This window comes from Maniola hyperantus, chromosome 1 (genome assembly GCF_902806685.2).
Source record: "Maniola hyperantus chromosome 1, iAphHyp1.2, whole genome shotgun sequence".
NCBI lineage: Eukaryota > Metazoa > Arthropoda > Insecta > Lepidoptera > Nymphalidae > Maniola > Maniola hyperantus.
This window is the reverse complement of record NC_048536.1, coordinates 4,072,937-4,092,997: the sequence shown is the minus strand read 5'-3', so window position 1 is coordinate 4,092,997 and position 20,061 is coordinate 4,072,937. Positions and strand designations below refer to the sequence as shown.

The window sequence follows — 20,061 nt, the reverse complement described above, 5'->3', positions numbered from 1 at the left end:
AGTTAGGCTTTTGACGCTGTGGATGAACGTTCACGTACGCGTATATCGTGACTCGGGCCAGTAAAGTCAGTTTGTTGATAAAGTCAATTAGCGGTATCGAAGTAGGGACCCGTATCATCTGATCCGGGCCCACCCTCGCGCCTGTCGCCGTATCAAAGCGATGCCATTGGCTTGGCGTTCTACAGGGGCGGAGCTTGGGACCGCTATATTTTTTATTATGCTTTTTTGATCGGTGCGTAGGTGATCACGGCCCGTCCGTTATTCTTTACCAGTCGATTGAAGGCGTCGGTGTGTTGTAGTTTATTACTGTTGTGTTCGTAATATAGCGTGTCATTTGTGACGTTTGGTAGTAAATCGTTTCCTCTTAATTTGAAGTGTGACTTTAAGGACTTTGTTGAATTTAGGAGTTCATTGCTGTTTGTAGTGGTTTCATTTGGTAAGTTTTGATTTTCAGTTATGTGTTTACAAATTAGACTTTCATGTTTTGTTTATAAGTTAATCTCAATACTTAATTTTAATATTTTTTGATTTTTGAAATATTTTATTTTTGTACGTTTTGGAATTTTATTTCACTATCCATCAATATTAAATTTATTGTAATAAGCTATTTATTAAAGATACTTACTTAAGTATCTTTTAATTTTGTTACAACTAAGTAGGTACCTATTGTCTTTTTGGTAAAAAAAATCTACTTACCTAAGTGGTAGGTATATACCGGTATGAGTACCTACTGGTAGATATTTCCCATAGAGTTAAGTGCTTCCCTGTCCACTTTTACTCTATTTTTCTCTTCATTGTAAATGTTTTGGTACAAATAAAAATAAAAATAAGAAACATATTATTTTTGATTACTTAATAGGTATAGCTACCTACCTACTTACTTTCAAAATGGAAGCAATATTCTCATATTATCTATCTAAACATCTAGTCACAACGGACGAAGAAAATAAGAACAAGACTCCCATTAGAAATTTACTTACCGGATATTAATTATAGAAATAATTACTTACTATCAAAATATGTAACATTTGCCCCCCGTTGCGTCGCTAATTACTTAATACATTTTACAATTAATTATTTCTAGAGCATAGAGCAACTGCACAATAGCGGTAGCCATTAATCAAAGTTCACAACAAGGTATTCTGACGGCACCCGTCATATTTCTCGACTCAAAAAGGCATAACGTTTGATATTTTTAAAAGCATTTGCATAATTAGGTGAATTTTATTGCTTTATTGAATTAGGGCCGATGTCAGGCTCAAAATTGAAACCAGCGGGGGTCCTTGTGTTGTTAATTTTGTTTATAGGTTGTATTATGGTCATCTTTGAATTTTATTCCCATATCTCAAACTCTATAAACGTCATTAGATACTGTATGGGAGGACAACAATGCTGCGTTTGTGTTATTGATCTCATTTTTATATTACTTTTATACAGATTTTATAGGGCGCGGCGCGACATTGAGAACACCATTAATTCTATTTATAAACCTGTAAAACTTCTTATTGTCGTGGTTGGGAGATTTGATGTGACATTTTTTCGAGTTATATTTCACTTTTATTAATTCGATTTTCTATTAGAATACCTCCTACTGTCATTTGAATCACACTACATCTTTTTATTCCTTTAGCATTACTTTTATGTCTTTCATTACTGTCGTTTAGTATAATTTGAAATATGAACTTAGCATTATATGGTATAGCGTCAGTATTGTGGAATGTTTTTGGGAATCGAATGAAATTTTTGATGTAAACCGTCATCTTCGTCGCCTTCGTTACCTACTGATAGACGTCCGTCGTCCATTACTGGACATACCTATTATGCCTCTTGTAGAAACTTCCAAACTACAGTCTTATGCGGTATATGCCCATAGGCCATACGGTATCGGGTAAATAATATATCGACAGTGTTTTTTATTTTCTTAAATTTTTTGATTACAAAGTTTAGTTACAAGAATTTTGATTTTATTTTTTTGTAGCTTGATAAGTACCTACCGTTAATGTTGCGAGAAAACATTTGTGACTACTTTATTATTTTAAAGCGTTTCAAGTTAGGTGTTCCCCATTATCCCACTTTCCCCTACCCACCAGTTATTCTGATTGATGTCCTCTAAGTACCTACTTAACTTACCTACCTGTTCTGTTGTAGAGTTCCCAGTTATCAGTGCCCGTTACCACGGCTGTAATTAATATCTCTAACTTCCTAATTTCGGCTTTGAATTATTACATAGTTTAATTAGAATTTACAGATAGGTACCTACCTATATTCTAGGCTCTATAGGTAGGTATCTACTGTATCTACTGTGTCTACTGTTTGATACCTAGGTAAATATATATCAACATGATCACAACCTTATAATTGTTCAGCTAGATATCTTCATTGAGCTATTAAGTTGCCTCACGTACTGGCCCAGTGTTCACTAAATTGAGTTCTCACATCACAATGCCTTCTCGAATGAGTGCTTCCAAATTTTTTACTAAAGGGTTGGCCGATCTCAATTCGATTAACATTGCCAGTTTTAATAGCCCCACAGTCTGCCCTTGGTCGTTAATGAAGTTCGTTCCACGGGAGGTTTTTGTCCGAAGGTCAGAGATCTCTGTTCGCCAGTCTAGATAAAGCCCTCACCATGACTTGCGGATGCCTCCGAAACGCGAGCAGCATTGAATGTAATAGACTTAATTAGATCTTAATTAACATTCTGATTTTTCTCATTACACGCTACTCGAGCTACCAGCGGCGTGTGTAATAGGAAAGTCGATTCCCGAAGATCATATCTACGGTTTTTTTGTAATCAGATATTTTTTGTTTCATTATTGTGGGTACGGTGATGAAATTAGACTAAAACTGAGATTGATTGTAACGATTAGTGGTAATGTAGAGCCCGAGGTATGTTTTTCGTTTTGATCGAATTATCTGATGTAATTATTATTTGGGGTTTGATCTAATTATGCAAATGTAGAATGGATATTTTGGTTACCTACCTACCTACTGAATTTAATAGTTTAATAAACCTACCTATCACTCGCTTCAACTGGGAAGGAAAACATCGCATCGTGAGAAAACCTGTAAGAAGTTAGGTATGCCTGAGACTTCGTCATAGAGTTTTCAGTAATGTTCTCAAAGGTTTTTGAAGTCTGCCAATCCGCACTTGGCCAACGTGGTTGACTATGGCCAAACCCTTTTCATTCTGAGGAGACCCGTGCTCATTAGTGAGCCGGCTTGGATTGATGATAAGGTAAGGTGAAGGTCAGAAATAGCTGCCTGCTATCTACTTAATTTCTTTTTATGTCACACTTGAGATTGCAGTCAAAAGGCTAACTTGTACCTATCTGAATATAAATAAATAAAGAACACTTGTATTTTTTTGGAGAAAATTCCTTTATTAATTTTTACTATAGGTAAATTGGGTATAATTTTTTATTCGTTACTAGCTGCCCTGGCGAACTTCGTACCGCCAAACAGTCGAACCATCCTCGTACTTCAAGGAATATTATGAAAAAAGAAGTCGGTTCAGCTGTACTTGAAATTTGCGATCAGCAACAGATTTAGCGATTCATTTTTATATAGGAGAAAAAGAAGATTGTCTCAAGTAAAAACAGTTTTAACATTGACTACATTCTCTATGCTTCAAGTCCATCACCACTATATTTTTATCCCCGGTAATAAATAAAACATTCCTATACTTTTGCCGGGGAAATAGGAACTTTATGTGGGTGAGTTTAGGAGGTGTGGGTTATCAGGTAGCAGACAGACATCAGTCAAGGGTGACTCAGACACTTTCGACTGTTATCAGGTTTAGAGGTTATAATCCGGGACACATTAATACTTAGGTAAGCCTAATGGACAAAAACTGTAATCCACTGTCTGGAGGATAATACATATTATGGATTGCAAAATGGTTAGGTTCCGGACTATCCTTTGTATAATGTTACTTAGATTTGGAAGCGTGGATATATATTTTTAGGTAGGTAGATAGATGAGTAGGTACCTATATATCTACCTAAGGGCGCATAAAATTATATCTAGTTTATGAAACGGTTGTACCTGTAATGGGTGGCATTAAAACACGAGTTGTGAGAGTTTTCTATTAGTACTAGCTTATGCTCGCGACTTCGTCCGCGTGGACTACACAGATTTCAAACCCCTATTTCACCCCCTTAGGGGTTGAATTCTCAAAAATCCTTTCTTAGCGGATGCCTACGTCGTAATAACTATCTGCATGCCAAATTTCAGCCCGATCCGTCCAGTAGTTTGAGCTGTGCGTTGATAGATCAGTCGATCAGTCAGTCAGTCAGTCAGTCACCTTTTCCTTTTATATATTTAGATTACACAAGTGTTTTAATACCTAATTATGTAGAGTTTCATGCACTACTTTATCTAAACTCATATTATTTTAAAATTCAAACCATAAAATCTTGGTAATTAGAACGTTTGTCCAAAAAGGGGCATGTATCTATACTTTTACCCTAGATATTTTTGAGTCCTTTTTCATTTTCTTTACCTACTTTTTATACGCAATATCTAAAGTAAATTAATAGGCTTTAAAATAGTTAGCACTAACACAATTTTCTTTGCGGAAAAGAAAAAAAGGATAGCATTGCATAGTCATTTCAATTTAGTGATTGTGTAGAACAGAATTAGCATCAGTAGATAACTATCTATTAAGTACAAAATAAGGTAACATAACACTTTCCATTTTAGCACCTAAGTAGCACCACCAAAGTAGTATTTAGAAGTGTCGAAGGACAGGTCCACTGTCCACAGATTAGTGTAATGGGGCAAACAAAGCACAAAACCCAGAGGCGCCTGCCCTATCTACACTCATCCTATTATGTTTTAATCCAATACATCCTCTGCTCAGAAAAGATTTATGTAGGTAAGTATATTATATGTAAAGATTTGGCTTGGCACGCTTGGTGACAATCAAAAAGTAATTAACAACTTATTTTTACGAGATTATTCCTTTTGTACTTCACTGATCTTTACGTTTAAAACAGGATGTATTAAGATACAGGTAGGTAGGTAGTTACTGCTGGGAAAAGTAAAAGAAACTTACCTACTCGTGTATGAGTGAAAAAAAAAATCGGAAATGTTCATTATTTTTTCAAAGTTAGGTACTTAGGTACCGATTTTTTACTGATGTCAGAATAAACTATAGTTTGCGACAGGTCGAGATCGGGGTATGAGAGTATCACACCGATTGCCATCTCGACCTGTCGCGTACTATAGCTTACCTAATAGACATCTGCTGACAAAGAAAAACCAGAGTGAAGAAGAAAAACTGCCTGCACGTCGACTGCTACTTACCTACGCCTCTGCGCGGCCTGCGCAGTTAATCGGCAGGTACGAAGCAGTTACGTCAACTACCTACACTAAAACCGAATCCAATTTAGAACATTAAATCATAATAGATTTTTATAAAGAAACTAGCATTGCAACTGTTTGGCGCTGCATTGCAGTTTGTACCTGCTATTAGCCAGTAGGTAGGTACCACAACCTATATTTTACAGAACATCGCTTATGCTCTGTGAAACTTTAATGTTTTCTGTGCTATTTAGCCGGTGTGCGCTCAGCCTTATACGCATTGGCGCATAAAATGAAGCCGATGTTCACCAATATTTATTGCGGGCGAATTAATTGAAACAGCCGCCGTAACCGACGTTAGCCCATTAATTGAACAATAAATTAATGAGAAAATACTAACCTACGCGTTAATACTATCTTAGGAAAGAATAAGTTAACAGTTAATAACACCTTTGACTAAAGAAAAGAGAGACGTTATAGAAGCATCAAAACATGAACCCAGTTCAGAAAAGCCGATTTCAAGATTAGAAGTTGGTGACGGCTTGACAATACTTATATGTATTAATGTCGTAATTTCAACACACATATTTTGACTGAAGAATTGATAAAACAAGTTGGTAAAAGGAGAACCAGAATATAAATCTGCCCCCCAATTGTGTAAGAATAACCATTTTATGGCTATTGCAATCGTCAAAAATTCTGCCCTTTGATTGGCTGTGAAAAAATGTAAACAGCGAATCAACCAATCAAATGGCAGAATTTCTTGACGATTGCGATAGCCATGAAATGGTTATTCTTACACAATTGGGGGTCTGGTTTAAAATAAAATAAGCCTGCGGCATTGACTTAAGTATATATTATTACTTCGTAAGGACAGGGCCATTGAACAAGCAAAATGGCACCGACTCAGTGGTGCTTTAGCACCAATGCAATCTCAGTGACGTCTGGATTTCAAACGGGTCGTTCATTAGTAGGTATCTAAGAGGTGGCGCTGATTTATTTGGTTCCAAAACCGTGAAATTTTTTGTTCGCTTGGGCATATCTTGTCATTTATATCGATGGCCTGCGGTGATGGCGTATAGCAGTACCTATCGTAAATGCAATTGTCAGAATAATGTTTTAATTTATCGATTTACGGCCGAAATCAATAAATATGTAGGCGTGTCAATGTTATAATAGGTTTTACTGTCATAGATTCCGTGAAAAGAAACGTTGCATGAAGGAAGCTTTACTCTGTGAAAAGAAGCCATCTTGGATTAGCCGGCAGAGTTGGATTTTGACAGACACGCGTAGGTTGTCTGATTCAGAATTCACTCTAGCCTTTTTATTAGAATTCAGATTAGCTTAGGTAATTCGAGATAGGTAGCTTTTAGCGTGAATAATAATGATCGTGATATTTAATTCTGTGATTGTGATAATGTAGAATGTTTGTGTTAAATCGTAACCTTAAAGTAATTCTAACCTTTAATGCTATCCGGTGACTTTGTCTGCAAAGCACTATTAATAATGTTCGGGTAGTTGTTAGACGAATATGGAATATTAATTATATTGGTGAATATTAGAGTAATTCGTGAGTTAACGGTTGGCTCAGTGGATAGATTATTATAATGACATCCGTTAAGGTTATTTCTGCAAACGCTAGTAATTTAGAGTGTAATTGGAGATATACCGGCAGTTGAGATAATAATTAGTTTAAAGTGATAGTTTAGTGTGATAGTAATTTGCAGTTAACTTTGATAGTACCCGCTTTAGAAACGTATAACCCGTTTGGTTAAGAATCATTGATGACTCTTGTGTAGGGTAGACACTACCCTACACAAGAGGTAGGGTAATCAGACAATGAGTTTCCCATTAGATCGAATAGCTTGCATTCTGGTGGTTTCGAGGAAACCGGGCACAAGCTGGCGATCCCTTGAGTGGGATTCGCGTAGGTAGGTATAGTGTGGCGATTGCATGCCTGGATGAATAGTGTTCGAGGCGCCGTAGCGCACGATGCTATGGCATTCGGTATGTAGACGCGCATAGAGTGGATAAGGTAGAGCTATTGTGATATTGCGAGTTAGTAAAGAGGAGTCAATAATATGATCTGGTTTAGATAGTGAGTGTCAATGCAATGATTATTTTAAGAGTGTTCATGAAGTTGAGATTGATGATTGAGCTAGTCGCCACGCGAGTTTCTTGCTGGCTCTTCTCGCGGTAGGCTGTAGCATTCCGAACCAGTGGTAGATTGTCTTTAGATGATCAGATAAAGAAATGGCTAGTGATTTGATTCAGAGGTTGCAATAGCAATTGTGCCCTAATCACATGATGCGATGATGCTATGATGATGCTATGATGATGATGATGATGATGATGTTGAGATTAGGTTAGAGTGAGGTGAGGGGTCGCTGTGAGGGGTGGTTGGAGGCGACCTAGGTAGGGTTAGGTTAGGTTTACCTCGTTACCTTGCGTTGATAGTTTCCCTGTGCTATACGTGAGAGTTTCCATGATAATAATTGAGGATAGTCCATGTAATTTGATAACACAAGAATATCGTTAGTTCACATATGCGGCCTGGTTCCTTTTAAGAAAGTAAATCCCGACTCATCCAATAGGTTGTTTAAAGTGCTGAGAACTAATTGTAAAGATCATTGATTAAAGTACCTAGTGGTTAATTACTACGTTCTGATATGTTCTGATGTCGGCTGAGGATTAATAATAATAATTATCGGTCATTCTCCTTCCTATTTCTGATGTACGTGTCTAGCGCGCCTACATCAGAAGTGGGATGAGCACATGCCCACATTTTTGAAAGTTATGCCCACAGTTTTGCAAATAATGCCCACATTAGCCTGGTTTATAAAAGGATAAAGTTACGAGAAAAGATTATATTAATTTGTTTAAAGAAGAAGAAAAGTTTTCCAATTTTAATACCCACAATTAGGCTTTGTTGTAAAAAATTGCAGAAAAAGATTTCGGGGTTTTATCTGAGAGTTAAAAGATCCTTAATATTTCGGATTGGACTCTCACTGCCTCTGAACGTGAAGAGTAGTAAATGGTGTGTGAAATGATGCTTTGTGTAAACCCCGTGATGCAGTGCATGTTGGTATCTATCTGGTATGGAATACTGGTAAGTGTGGTGTAGTTGATCGCAGGACTGGCCTATGCGAGTCAATGTTCTGAATCAGACTACGGTTTGACTATGACAATGTTGACTGTGGTGTAGTTGATTGAGGGACTGGCCTATGCGGGTCGATGTTCCGGATCAAACTACAGTTTGACTATGACAATGATTATGACTTTGATGGTGAACTGGGTGGCAAGTGTATAGTCTAAACTCTAACACCCTTATTAATAAAAAATGCTTACTTCAAGCATTATCCTAAGCTACACTTGGACTAGTTACTTCCAGGACCAACGTAGTATTAACAACGTTATTAATAAATATGGAGCTACATGGATTTAACAATGCCAGCCTTACTTCGAGATGAAAGCGTGCACGTGTGGCTGCCCCTTGATTAAAAAGTGAAAAGAGAGAGTCAGCGAACGAACTGAATGCTGTGTGTGACAGTGACAGACGATTTCTCTACCTGGACCTATAACTGTCGACAGTATTTTGGATTCGACTTGACTTCACAGCGAGTTCACAGCTGATAGCTTGCACCGCCATTTTTGTTTTGCAATTTTAACCGGCTTTCCAAAAGGAGAAGGTACTCAATTCGGCGCGTTTTTGTAAACCGATTTCTCCGAGGTTTCTGACCGATTTGCATAGTTTTTTTTAATTAGTAGAGGAAGTTCGCGAGTCGTTACCATAAAAATGTTTGGATCCAACTATTTAATCCTGACGCTGCAAGAGTGCTGCACTCCTAAGCCATGGGACTTTGGAAAGTATTGATGGCAATTACTTAATTTATTACCCAGAAAATGTTTCAGTTTCACTTCATATTATCAATGAAATAATCTGAATTGATCTTGTAGATCACTTCGTTTGTGGCAGCGTGTGAACTTACGACATTCCACACTGATGGATGAGACGCTGACGGGATGTGTCCGGTCCGCTTCAGTATGTTGTTAGTTGACGTAATGGACAGATGTGACATTGAGATCATGACTAAATGGATGACCTTTAAGTTGTGAAACATCAGGGACTCTCGGTCCATGTATGTGCTTGTGTGTTGTGGGACTTGGTTGAAGGAACACACTGCTTGCAGATGTTATGTTTTAGTAAGTCCCTGTGTCTATCCTGGTAAGGAAGTGTCCTTCCAGATGTTGTGAGTCTATCCTGGTAAGGAAGTGTCCTTCCAGATGTTGTGAGTCTATCCTGGTAAGAGAGTGTCGTCCGGGCCAGACTCGCAAGAGTTGGTTGAGGGGACACACTTCTTCCAGATGTGGAGTCTATCCTGGTAAGAGAGTGTCGTCCGGGCCAGACTCGCAAGAGTTGGTTGAGGGGACACACTTCTTCCAGATGTTGTGGAGTCTATCCTGGTAAGAGAGTGTCGTCCGGGCCAGACTCGCAAGAGTTGGTTGAGGGGACACACTTCTTCCAGATGTTGTGGAGTCTAGCCTGGCTGGAGGGATGCACTCGCTCAGTCCAGATGATGTTCGACCCTGGTTGAGGTGTATGGTTCGGGCCGCACCTGAAGAGGTCGGTTGAAGGGATGCACGCGCTTGCTCCAGATGTGTTGGATGAATGGACAGTGTCGTCCGTGCCAGATTCTTATGGGTTGCTTGAAGAGATGTGCTCGTCTTGTCCAGGTTGCACGCTTTTGTTGTGACATGCGTTGGTGACATGTTATGGTTGCGACATGCTATGGTTGCGAAGTAATTTGGTTGTGACATGCTTTGGTTGTGTTATGCATGCTTTATAATATGTAGTTTTTGTGCTTGTGCTGATCGTCAGGATGGACGAGCGGATGTTCTGACGATTGGAAATTGTTTGTGCTTGATACTTACTAGCTCCCGTGGACGGTCGCATGTCAGAATGGCCGTGTAGGCGTGTCAATGTTATAATAGGTTTTACTGTCATAGATTCCGTGAAAAGAAACGTTGCATGAAGGAAGCTTTACTCTGTGAAAAGAAGCCATCTTGGATTAGCCGGCAGAGTTGGATTTTGACAGACACGCGTAGGTTGTCTGATTCAGAATTCACTCTAGCCTTTTTATTAGAACAGATTAGCTTAGGTAATTCGAGATAGGTAGCTTTTAGCGTGAATAATAATGATCGTGATATTTAATTCTGTGATTGTGATAATGTAGAATGTTTGTGTTAAATCGTAACCTTAAAGTAATTCTAACCTTTAATGCTATCCGGTGACTTTGTCTGCAAAGCACTATTAATAATGTTCGGGTAGTTGTTAGACGAATATGGAATATTAATTATATTGGTGAATATTAGAGTAATTCGTGAGTTAACGGTTGGCTCAGTGGATAGATTATTATAATGACATCCGTTAAGGTTATTTCTGCAAACGCTAGTAATTTAGAGTGTAATTGGAGATATACCGGCAGTTGAGATAATAATTAGTTTAAAGTGATAGTTTAGTGTGATAGTAATTTGCAGTTAACTTTGATAGTACCCGCTTTAGAAACGTATAACCCGTTTGGTTAAGAATCATTGATGACTCTTGTGTAGGGTAGACACTACCCTACACAAGAGGTAGGGTAATCAGACAATGAGTTTCCCATTAGATCGAATAGCTTGCATTCTGGTGGTTTCGAGGAAACCGGGCACAAGCTGGCGATCCCTTGAGTGGGATTCGCGTAGGTAGGTATAGTGTGGCGATTGCATGCCTGGATGAATAGTGTTCGAGGCGCCGTAGCGCACGATGCTATGGCATTCGGTATGTAGACGCGCATAGAGTGGATAAGGTAGAGCTATTGTGATATTGCGAGTTAGTAAAGAGGAGTCAATTAGGTGACGTCACGGACGCAGACGGGGCAGTTACGTCTCGTCCACATTTTTATGTTTTTATAATTAAAATCTGTGTGTTTCACCGTTAAGTGCCATTTCTGGCGGAGCAAAAAGTCGCAGTGAGTCGGAAAAAGCATTAAGAATTTACGGATTACGCCGGGAAGGGTGCGTAAACTTGAAAACTATTTACTATTCGACACGAAGTTGTCATCACAATTTTTATACTTACCTTCAAATTATAATATTTTGTTGGTGCTGAGACAACGTAAGGGACGACAGAATTAGCTGCACAGGCACTCTTCATTACTGCCACCTAGCGGGGAACGTTTGTACTAGGAGGTACCGATCAATAAAGTTCTCAATATGGTGAAGTGCAGTGCTTGCGGTCGCTTCTTATCACTAGTAGGGGCCGCTAGCTGTACACTTTGTCCAGGTTTATACCATAGGGTGTGTGTCGGACTCCCGGAGAATGGGCGATCTCCTAAACAGTGGAAGTGCCCGGAGTGTATGGCAAAAAAGCCAAAATTAGGCAACGTCAACACCCCTGTGAAGGGCACCGAACCATCCAACATAGAGAGCGAAGGCTCAAGCGCGGAGAAACCGGAGAGTGTTGAAAAGGATACCATCCTCTGTGAGTCCCAGTCCCCAGGCACCAGTCAGTCATCCGACCTGAGCCTCGAGATACGCCTCTTCCGTGAGGAGATCCGACATTTGAGGACCGAAATTAAGGAATTTCGTGCGGAGCTGTGCGACGTACGGGGTGCAATTGCTCACTGCAACCTACGTATAGATGAATACGATGGTCGACTGGCAGACCTTGAGAAGCAATTCAAAGTTTCATCCAGTCGATGCGCTGCGATTGACAAGCTGGAGGACACAATTGCACAACTCAAAGAGAACCTAATTGCACGAGACCATCAGGACCTCGTCCGGAATTCGAGTGCAAACGAAAGCATGCAAGCTACTATCTCCCAGCTGCAAAATCAAATAAATGACCGCGATCAGGACCTTCTCATGAATGACGTTGAAATATCAGGACTTCAGGAATCCTCAAGCGAAAACCTCATTAGTATTACCTGTCTGCTAGCGAAGAAGTTAGGAGTGGAGTTAGACGATCGCGATGTCGTCACCGCCGAGCGGTCGGGCCCGCGACGCACGCTCTCGGCGAGCGATGACGGTGAAGTGCGGGCGCGCCAGCCGCGGCCGCGTCCTATCGTTGTGCGCCTCGCGCGGCGCGCAGTACGCGACAACCTGTTGCGTGCTGCCCGTGTGCGCCGCGGTGCTGATTCATCGGGCATAATAACTGACGCAGAGCCTCGTCGATTCTATGTCAACGAACACCTTACGCGTACTAACAGGCAGCTGTTCTATAAAGCGCGCGAGGAAAGTCGCAGTAAAAATTGGAGATTTGTCTGGACCAAGGGAGGGCGTATTTATGCACGAAAGACTGTTACAGGACCCGTACATCGTATACGATCTGAAACTGATATAAGAAAAGTTTTTTTAAATGATTCTTTTTAAAGAATAGGAATTTGATTCAAATTTCGGATCATTTACGTTGTATTTTTTTGTTAAGTTTTAAGAGATACTTTGGAGGAGCCACTAAGATTGGACAATTGTTGTTTTATGTATTTTTACTAAGTAATCTAATGTTAAAGATAATTAAATATAGAGGTTTAAAATCGTTGTTATATATATATCTCATACAATCAAAGCTAGTGTTATTGTTAAAAATTCATATTATTACACGTAGAGTACTAGACTTGTTTTGTACCTATTATAAACAGTGTGTGTCAGTTATTGTTACATTAATCACAATTAACCAAATAGTAAACTATATTATAATTATTTGTAAACTCTTTATCTGTATATTATATTATTATACAATACAAAGCTAACAAATTTTTAAAAATTGGATTTCTCAATGCTGGCTCTCTAGGTACAAGGCACGATGAATTCTTGTTGGCTATGGATAGATTTCAAGTTGATGTCATGGCGATTAATGAAACCTGGTTGCGTGCTGGTGAAGAAGGTCGAGCGCCTTCTGTTCCTGGTTATAGGCTTCAGCACATCCCACGCCCAGACACTGTACGTAGAGGTCGCGGCGGAGGTGTTGCTTTTTACATTAGGAGAGGACTCAAAACTAGGGCCTGCGCATTTCCTAAACACGAGACAGTTGAGCAAATTTGGATTGGTCTAAATATCAACTCCCTTAAAATTGCCATCGGTACCGCCTATAGACCCCCGTGGCTAAATACTGATCTTTTCTTAGATGCTCTAACAGATAGTGTTCAAGCGCTATCGAATTATGATCACATCATTTTAATGGGGGATTTCAATGTAAATTTACTACACAAAACTGACTCAAAAACGATTAAACTTGAAGCTTTCTTTAATTATTTACAATTAACTCAGATAATTACTTCTGCTACACATTTCACTGAAAGCAGCGAAACTTTAATTGATACCATTTCTACCAACCTGCCCGTTAAAAATGTAAATGTGACACCAATTGCTTCTTTGAGTAATCATGCTTTCCTCGATTGCGTACTGAGTGTTAAGAAGGGAAAAATTCCATCTAAATATGTTGTGTACAGGCCGCTAAAGAGCGTTTGCTTGGATAGATTCAATGAGGATCTTTGTGCTATACCCTGGGACGATCTTTTGACTTCAGGATGTGTTAATCATTTGGTCTCGTCTTTTAACAGATGTGTGATGGAAATTTTTGATAAACATGCTCCTAAGAAAGCTATAGTAGTTAAAGAGCGCTTTACTCCGTGGCTAACGTGTAATGTAAAATTTATGATGAGCCTACGGAACGATGCGCATGCTCAGTGGCGTAATGATAAATCAGAGTCAAACAAGTTACTTTATAAGCAGTATAAGAAATTGGTTATTACAGCTATCCATAATGAAAAACGCGCGTACTTTAAATATGATATTAACAGTAAAATTAAACACCCCAAAGTTCTGTGGAAAAACTTAAAGCATACTGTCCTACCAAAAAAGTTAGATCAATTACCGGCACACTTTACAGATGCGGAGGCAATTAATTCACACTTTCTTAAAGTTCCTGGGTCGAAAAATGTAACTTTCTCACAACTTACATATTTCGAGTTCAATAAATTATATGATACTGTTTTTTCACTTAAAACTATTACTAACACTGAAATATTAAAAATAATTAAGCAATTACATTCGAACGCTGAGGGGACGGATAAAATAACCCTCGACATGCTCTTGATGACACTTCCTCAAAGCTTAGAAACTGTAAAAGGAATCATCAACACTTCAATAGTAACATCTGTTTTCCCAAGTGTATGGAAGGTTGCTTTAGTCCGTCCTCTTCCTAAAATTCCCGATCCTGTCTCGCCAAAGGATCTTAGGCCAATTAGCATTTTGTCGTGTTTTTCTAAAATATTAGAAAAAACTGTATATTCACAAGTGTCAGCCTATCTTGAAAAAAATCAGATATTGCCTGAATATCAGTCCGGATTTAGGGCAGGTCGTGGTACCGTGACAGCACTTTTGGATGTTACGGATAACATACTAACAGCGCAGGATTCTGGGATGTGTACATTGCTGGTACTCCTCGATTTTTCTCGGGCTTTTGACAGCATCAATATTGCACTATTGTTATCTAAACTATCTTATTACGGATTTCGTATTGATGCTGTCAAATGGTTCGATAGCTACCTTTCTAACCGGACACAATTCGTAGAGATAGTACATGAGGATGGCAGAAAGTGCAGCTCAGCGATCGCCCCTGTTCCTAGGGGTGTTCCGCAGGGTTCTGTGTTAGGTCCGCTTCTTTTCATTCTATACAGTGCTGATATTATCCAGCAAATTAAAAGTTGTAAATATCACATATATGCAGATGACTTGCAGCTATATTATGCATTTAAACCAGAGGAGTTCCAAACTGCAGTAAATCTAATCAACGATGACCTTAATCGCATTGCGGAATGGTCAGATTCTAACTCACTTGTCCTTAATCCCGTAAAGTCTAAGTTTATATTGTTTGGAACTAAGAAACAGCGAGATAAAATCGACGTCAGTAGTGCTAATATAAATATAAGAGGTGAAGCTTTGGAGAGAGTTTTTCAGGCGCGTAATTTGGGCCTGCTTATGGACTCAGACCTGAGATTTGAAAATCATATAGCCGAGAAAGTTCGCAATTGCTTCTATCGACTGAAGATACTTTACAAAGTTCGTAACTATCTTTCTCAAGAACTGCGTATCCAGTTGGTAGAGGCTCTGGTGCTTTCAAAGCTGAACTATGCAGACACTATATATGGGCCACGGTTGTTATGCAGAACAAAACGTCTCGTTCAACGTGTGCAGAACGCATGTGCACGTTTCAGTTTTGAGGTTCCTCCGCGCAGTCATATTACCCCTTTTCTGAACAATCATAAGTTGTTGAAGATGAGATCAAGGAGGAAGTTACATCTTGCTGGTTTACTTTTTGGTGTGGTTAAACTGAGCAAGCCCACGTACCTAGCCGATAAACTTCATTGGGTAGGCGATGGTGAATCTGACCGTTTGCGAAGCTGTCGCCATCAACTTCGTATTCCATTCCATCGCACTGCCGCATTTAGAGGTTCATTTACGTACTCCGCCACTAAATGTTGGAATAATATCCCCCCTCCAATAAGGAATTTAAAAAGTAAATTTTCATTCAAAACTAAATTGAAAAAATTCCTTTTGGAGAAACAGGTAGAATTTCAGGATCATGTGGCGGAGTACTCCTTTTTGTAACAAGATTTAGGTTACATCATAGCCATACCTTATACATGTGCATAGATGTGTCCAATTATATATATATATATATATATATATATATATATATAAGTAAGTATAATATGTGTGAATTTGTATATATTATTAACATATAGAATAGATAGATTAGAATATAAGTACAATTGAAATAATTCCGTGGCGCCACCCGAATCAGGGTTCCTACTGAAAACCAGCGCTGTATGTTTTTGTACTTGTGCAAGACATATGGCATTTATGCTGAGTAGGGACCTTTTTTTTCGGGTTGTGCCACACATGACATGGTTTATTCCGGCGCTTCTTCTACTTGAGGTCTTTTGACTTTACTACTCAAGTATAAGAGGCGCCGGGATAACCTAACCTAATAATGGTAATGTGTGGTACAGCCTTAAAAAATAAACGTTTTTCTTTCTTTCTTTCTTTCAATAATATGATCTGGTTTAGATAGTGAGTGTCAATGCAATGATTATTTTAAGAGTGTTCATGAAGTTGAGATTGATGATTGAGCTAGTCGCCACGCGAGTTTCTTGCTGGCTCTTCTCGCGGTAGGCTGTAGCATTCCGAACCAGTGGTAGATTGTCTTTAGATGATCAGATAAAGAAATGGCTAGTGATTTGATTCAGAGGTTGCAATAGCAATTGTGCCCTAATCACATGATGCGATGATGCTATGATGATGCTATGATGATGATGATGATGATGATGTTGAGATTAGGTTAGAGTGAGGTGAGGGGTCGCTGTGAGGGGTGGTTGGAGGCGACCTAGGTAGGGTTAGGTTAGGTTTACCTCGTTACCTTGCGTTGATAGTTTCCCTGTGCTATACGTGAGAGTTTCCATGATAATAATTGAGGATAGTCCATGTAATTTGATAACACAAGAATATCGTTAGTTCACATATGCGGCCTGGTTCCTTTTAAGAAAGTAAATCCCGACTCATCCAATAGGTTGTTTAAAGTGCTGAGAACTAATTGTAAAGATCATTGATTAAAGTACCTAGTGGTTAATTACTACGTTCTGATATGTTCTGATGTCGGCTGAGGATTAATAATAATAATTATCGGTCATTCTCCTTCCTATTTCTGATGTACGTGTCTAGCGCGCCTACAAATACTTAGGTAAGCAATCTAATATATCCATCAATGTTGTTGTTTGTCAAAAATTACCGTACAATTTTTGAAAAATAGCTACGTTGCTAACTTACTTATCGGCCCCCACACACCCGCACTGCCCCCGCGCTAACCCAGTGCGGGCGAGCGCGGGTGACGTGCGGGCGGGCGCGGGTGACGTGCGGGCGAGCGTGGGTGACGTGCAGGCGAGGGCGGGTGACGTATGGGTGTGCGTGGCGTCCCCCCACCTCATACCCCGATTGCCATCTCAACCTGTCGCAGACTATACCTGTACTGTGTAAATTAAAACAGTTATTATTGTTAACGCACTTTTAGTTCGGTTAGTTTTTTAATTAGAACGATTTTTTTTTAAATAGGTAAATAACGCTGTAGGTATATAGTAGGTAGTCTAATACCTAGTCTCAGAAAGAGAATATTTTGGAAAAAGTAAATAAAAATTGATTACTCAGCCATGAAACGCACCTAAGTAGGTAGTAGGTAGGTACCATTAACCGTTCAAATTATTTATACACAGCTTAAAAACAAATTCGTTACTTCTGTTTAGTTTTTGTACTCAAGACATTTTTTGTATAAGCCATAATGATTGATTTCGCGAAATGAAAGTTTTCTAAAGTAATAGAGCAGTTCATTAGAATATCTACAGTACCTACTCCTAGTACAGGTTTTTCATAGTTTTCGACGAAAAATAATAAGTTTCTCTATACAAATTATTGTTCGCGACAGGTCGACATGAGAATCGGGGTGGGGACGCTCCGCACACTGACACTACCCCCATGGGTGCCATTTCGACCTGTCGTGAACTATAGGTAGGTACATCTAGCTACTGTCAGGTCCTCTTGTGTAAAATAAACGATTGTAAAATTGGTAAAGAGCTGTTTACTCAAACAAAATCGATATTTACAAAAACCATAAAACTTTTTGATACTACAACACTCGTACTAGGAACACAGGCAACATAGGGGAAAACGAACCCAATAAAAACCCCTACTTGTACAAAAATCTGTCAATGCGATACTTGGCAATAAAAAGTTATACGGGCAAGTGCGAAATGGACTTCGACACTGTAGGTTCCGTAAATAAATAAAGTAAAGCTCTTCGAAAACCTCTTTTCCGGATTGAATTGTCAATTGACGATACAATGCTTCTTTTCACCTATATACGTAGGTACCTACCTATATTTATTTTGAAAAACATTGACATTATTTGCCTATTCAAATTTTCTTTTATGAACTTTTACATGCTAAAGCTTATTCAATAATAATAATCTATCTGGTCTCTATTGCTCAGATCTGGGGCCCGTAGCGCTAGTTGCTAAACACTTTGACGGTTATTATTTCATAAACGATAGTTTTTACCTTAATTTTACCTTGTAAGTTTTTATAATGTCTGTGATACACAGACAGACGGACAGATAGGCTAGACGACACTATAAGGGTTCCTTGTTTTAGTACGGAACCCTAAAAAATGATCAATGCCAAAATATTCCAGTATCTAACGAAACCACTGGACCGTCTCTTTCCAATGCCTGATTGCTTTATTTAATTTAATCATTTTTTTCGAATCCATCAGTTTTTTGTGATTAGGAAATATTTATATAACACTTGTAGACAGTCAATTTAAATTAAAAATCATGTTTACTGAGCCCATTGCGTAACTATAACTTTAAACGTTTCAACTGGACTTTTAAACAAACCTTTTTATAGCACTATAAGAAATAGTCGTAGGTATCTCTTAAAATTACAAAAGCTTTACGCGCGCTATAAACTCATGAATTGGGTATTTTCCTACTTTTGAATTTGATAAATATTAAGTATTACTTTATTATAAACTAGGATAAAAATATAACATTCGCTGAAAATAATATTAAAATCCAACAAAGATTTACAAAGTTACAGGCATTTTAATTTTGGAGTGGGAGGGTCTTCTATCCCTTTCTCGCAAAATGAAAATTTGTATGAAACCGCACGAAGCTACTATAGCATTAGTAAGGTGTGACGTCAAAATGCTATATCGCTATCTCTGTCTAATCAGAAATATTTAAATGCTTATAACTTTTTTGTTATTTGATCGATTTAATTAGTTTCTTTCAGTTTACGTCATTATTTTTATTTTATTAAGTATTTTAGCGTTTAAACTATCGTGAGTGATTTCCATTATATATAGTATAATTCTACAGCTATATACTCACGTATCCAGTCGACGTTAGCCCGACTAGTTTCGAACCCATCCGGGGTCCTTTATCAAGGGGGTCAATTCGCGCACGCGTCGCGTTTAAGACTACGAAACTAGTCAAAGGTGTGTGAAGTTTGCCAATTCGCACTTGGCCAGCGGGTAGACTATGGCCAAAGCCCTTTCTGAGAGGAGACCCATACTCTGTAGTGCGCTGGCGATGGGTTGATCAAGATGTACCTCATCATGATCAACACATCGCTGGCTCACTACAGAGTACACACTCTTCTCAGAGTGAGAAGGGTTTGGCCAAAATCTACCACGCTGGCCAATTGCGGATTGGAAGACTACACACATCTTTGAGACCATTATGGAGAACTCTAAGGCATGCAGGTTTTCTCACGATGTTTTCCTTCACCGTTAAAGGAAGTGATATTTTTAATTACTTAAAAACGCACATACCTAACTCCGAAAAGTTAGAGGTGCGTGCCCGGAATCGAACCCTGACCTCCGATTAGGAGGTGGACGTCCTTACCATTAGGCTATCACAGCTTGATGATGTTGATGACGTACCTACTGTATTTACATTTTATGTACCTAGGTATATAGTTTGCGGTAGCGTTGTTACCGGCGGCGGCGCGTGCGGCAGATGCGACGGCAGGTGATCACCGCGTCACGCTTCATAGCTTTACACTATCTGGATTCGTAATTTGTCGGGAAAAAGCTGTTAAACAGTGCTACTATAGCTTCTTAGAGATATACGCTTTATTTTCATACTAGATAATGTCCGCGATTTC

At 39.0% G+C, this 20,061-nt stretch overlaps 2 protein-coding genes across 2 annotated transcripts in view; both read left to right on the top strand.

The window, feature by feature from the left end:
• Positions 1-276: 276 nt before the first annotated feature.
• Positions 277-20,061, top strand: part of LOC117983657 (homeobox protein aristaless-like) — a 33,618-nt gene continuing 13,833 nt past the window's right edge. The window contains exon 1 of the mRNA XM_034970276.2: positions 277-436. The gene's annotated coding sequence lies outside the window, so the exon portion shown is untranslated. The remainder of the gene's footprint in view (positions 437-20,061) is intronic.
• LOC138402368 (uncharacterized) lies at positions 11,544-16,018 on the top strand. The gene has a single exon (XM_069498663.1). It carries the CDS (start codon positions 11,557-11,559, stop codon positions 12,712-12,714), a length of 1,158 nt encoding a protein of 385 aa, XP_069354764.1. The 5' UTR covers positions 11,544-11,556; the 3' UTR covers positions 12,715-16,018.

Coding starts and splice junctions, on each gene's coding strand:
- LOC138402368 (XM_069498663.1), top strand. CDS start 11,557: ATGGTGAAGTGCAGTGCTTGCGGTCGCTTCTTATCACTAGTAGGGGCC.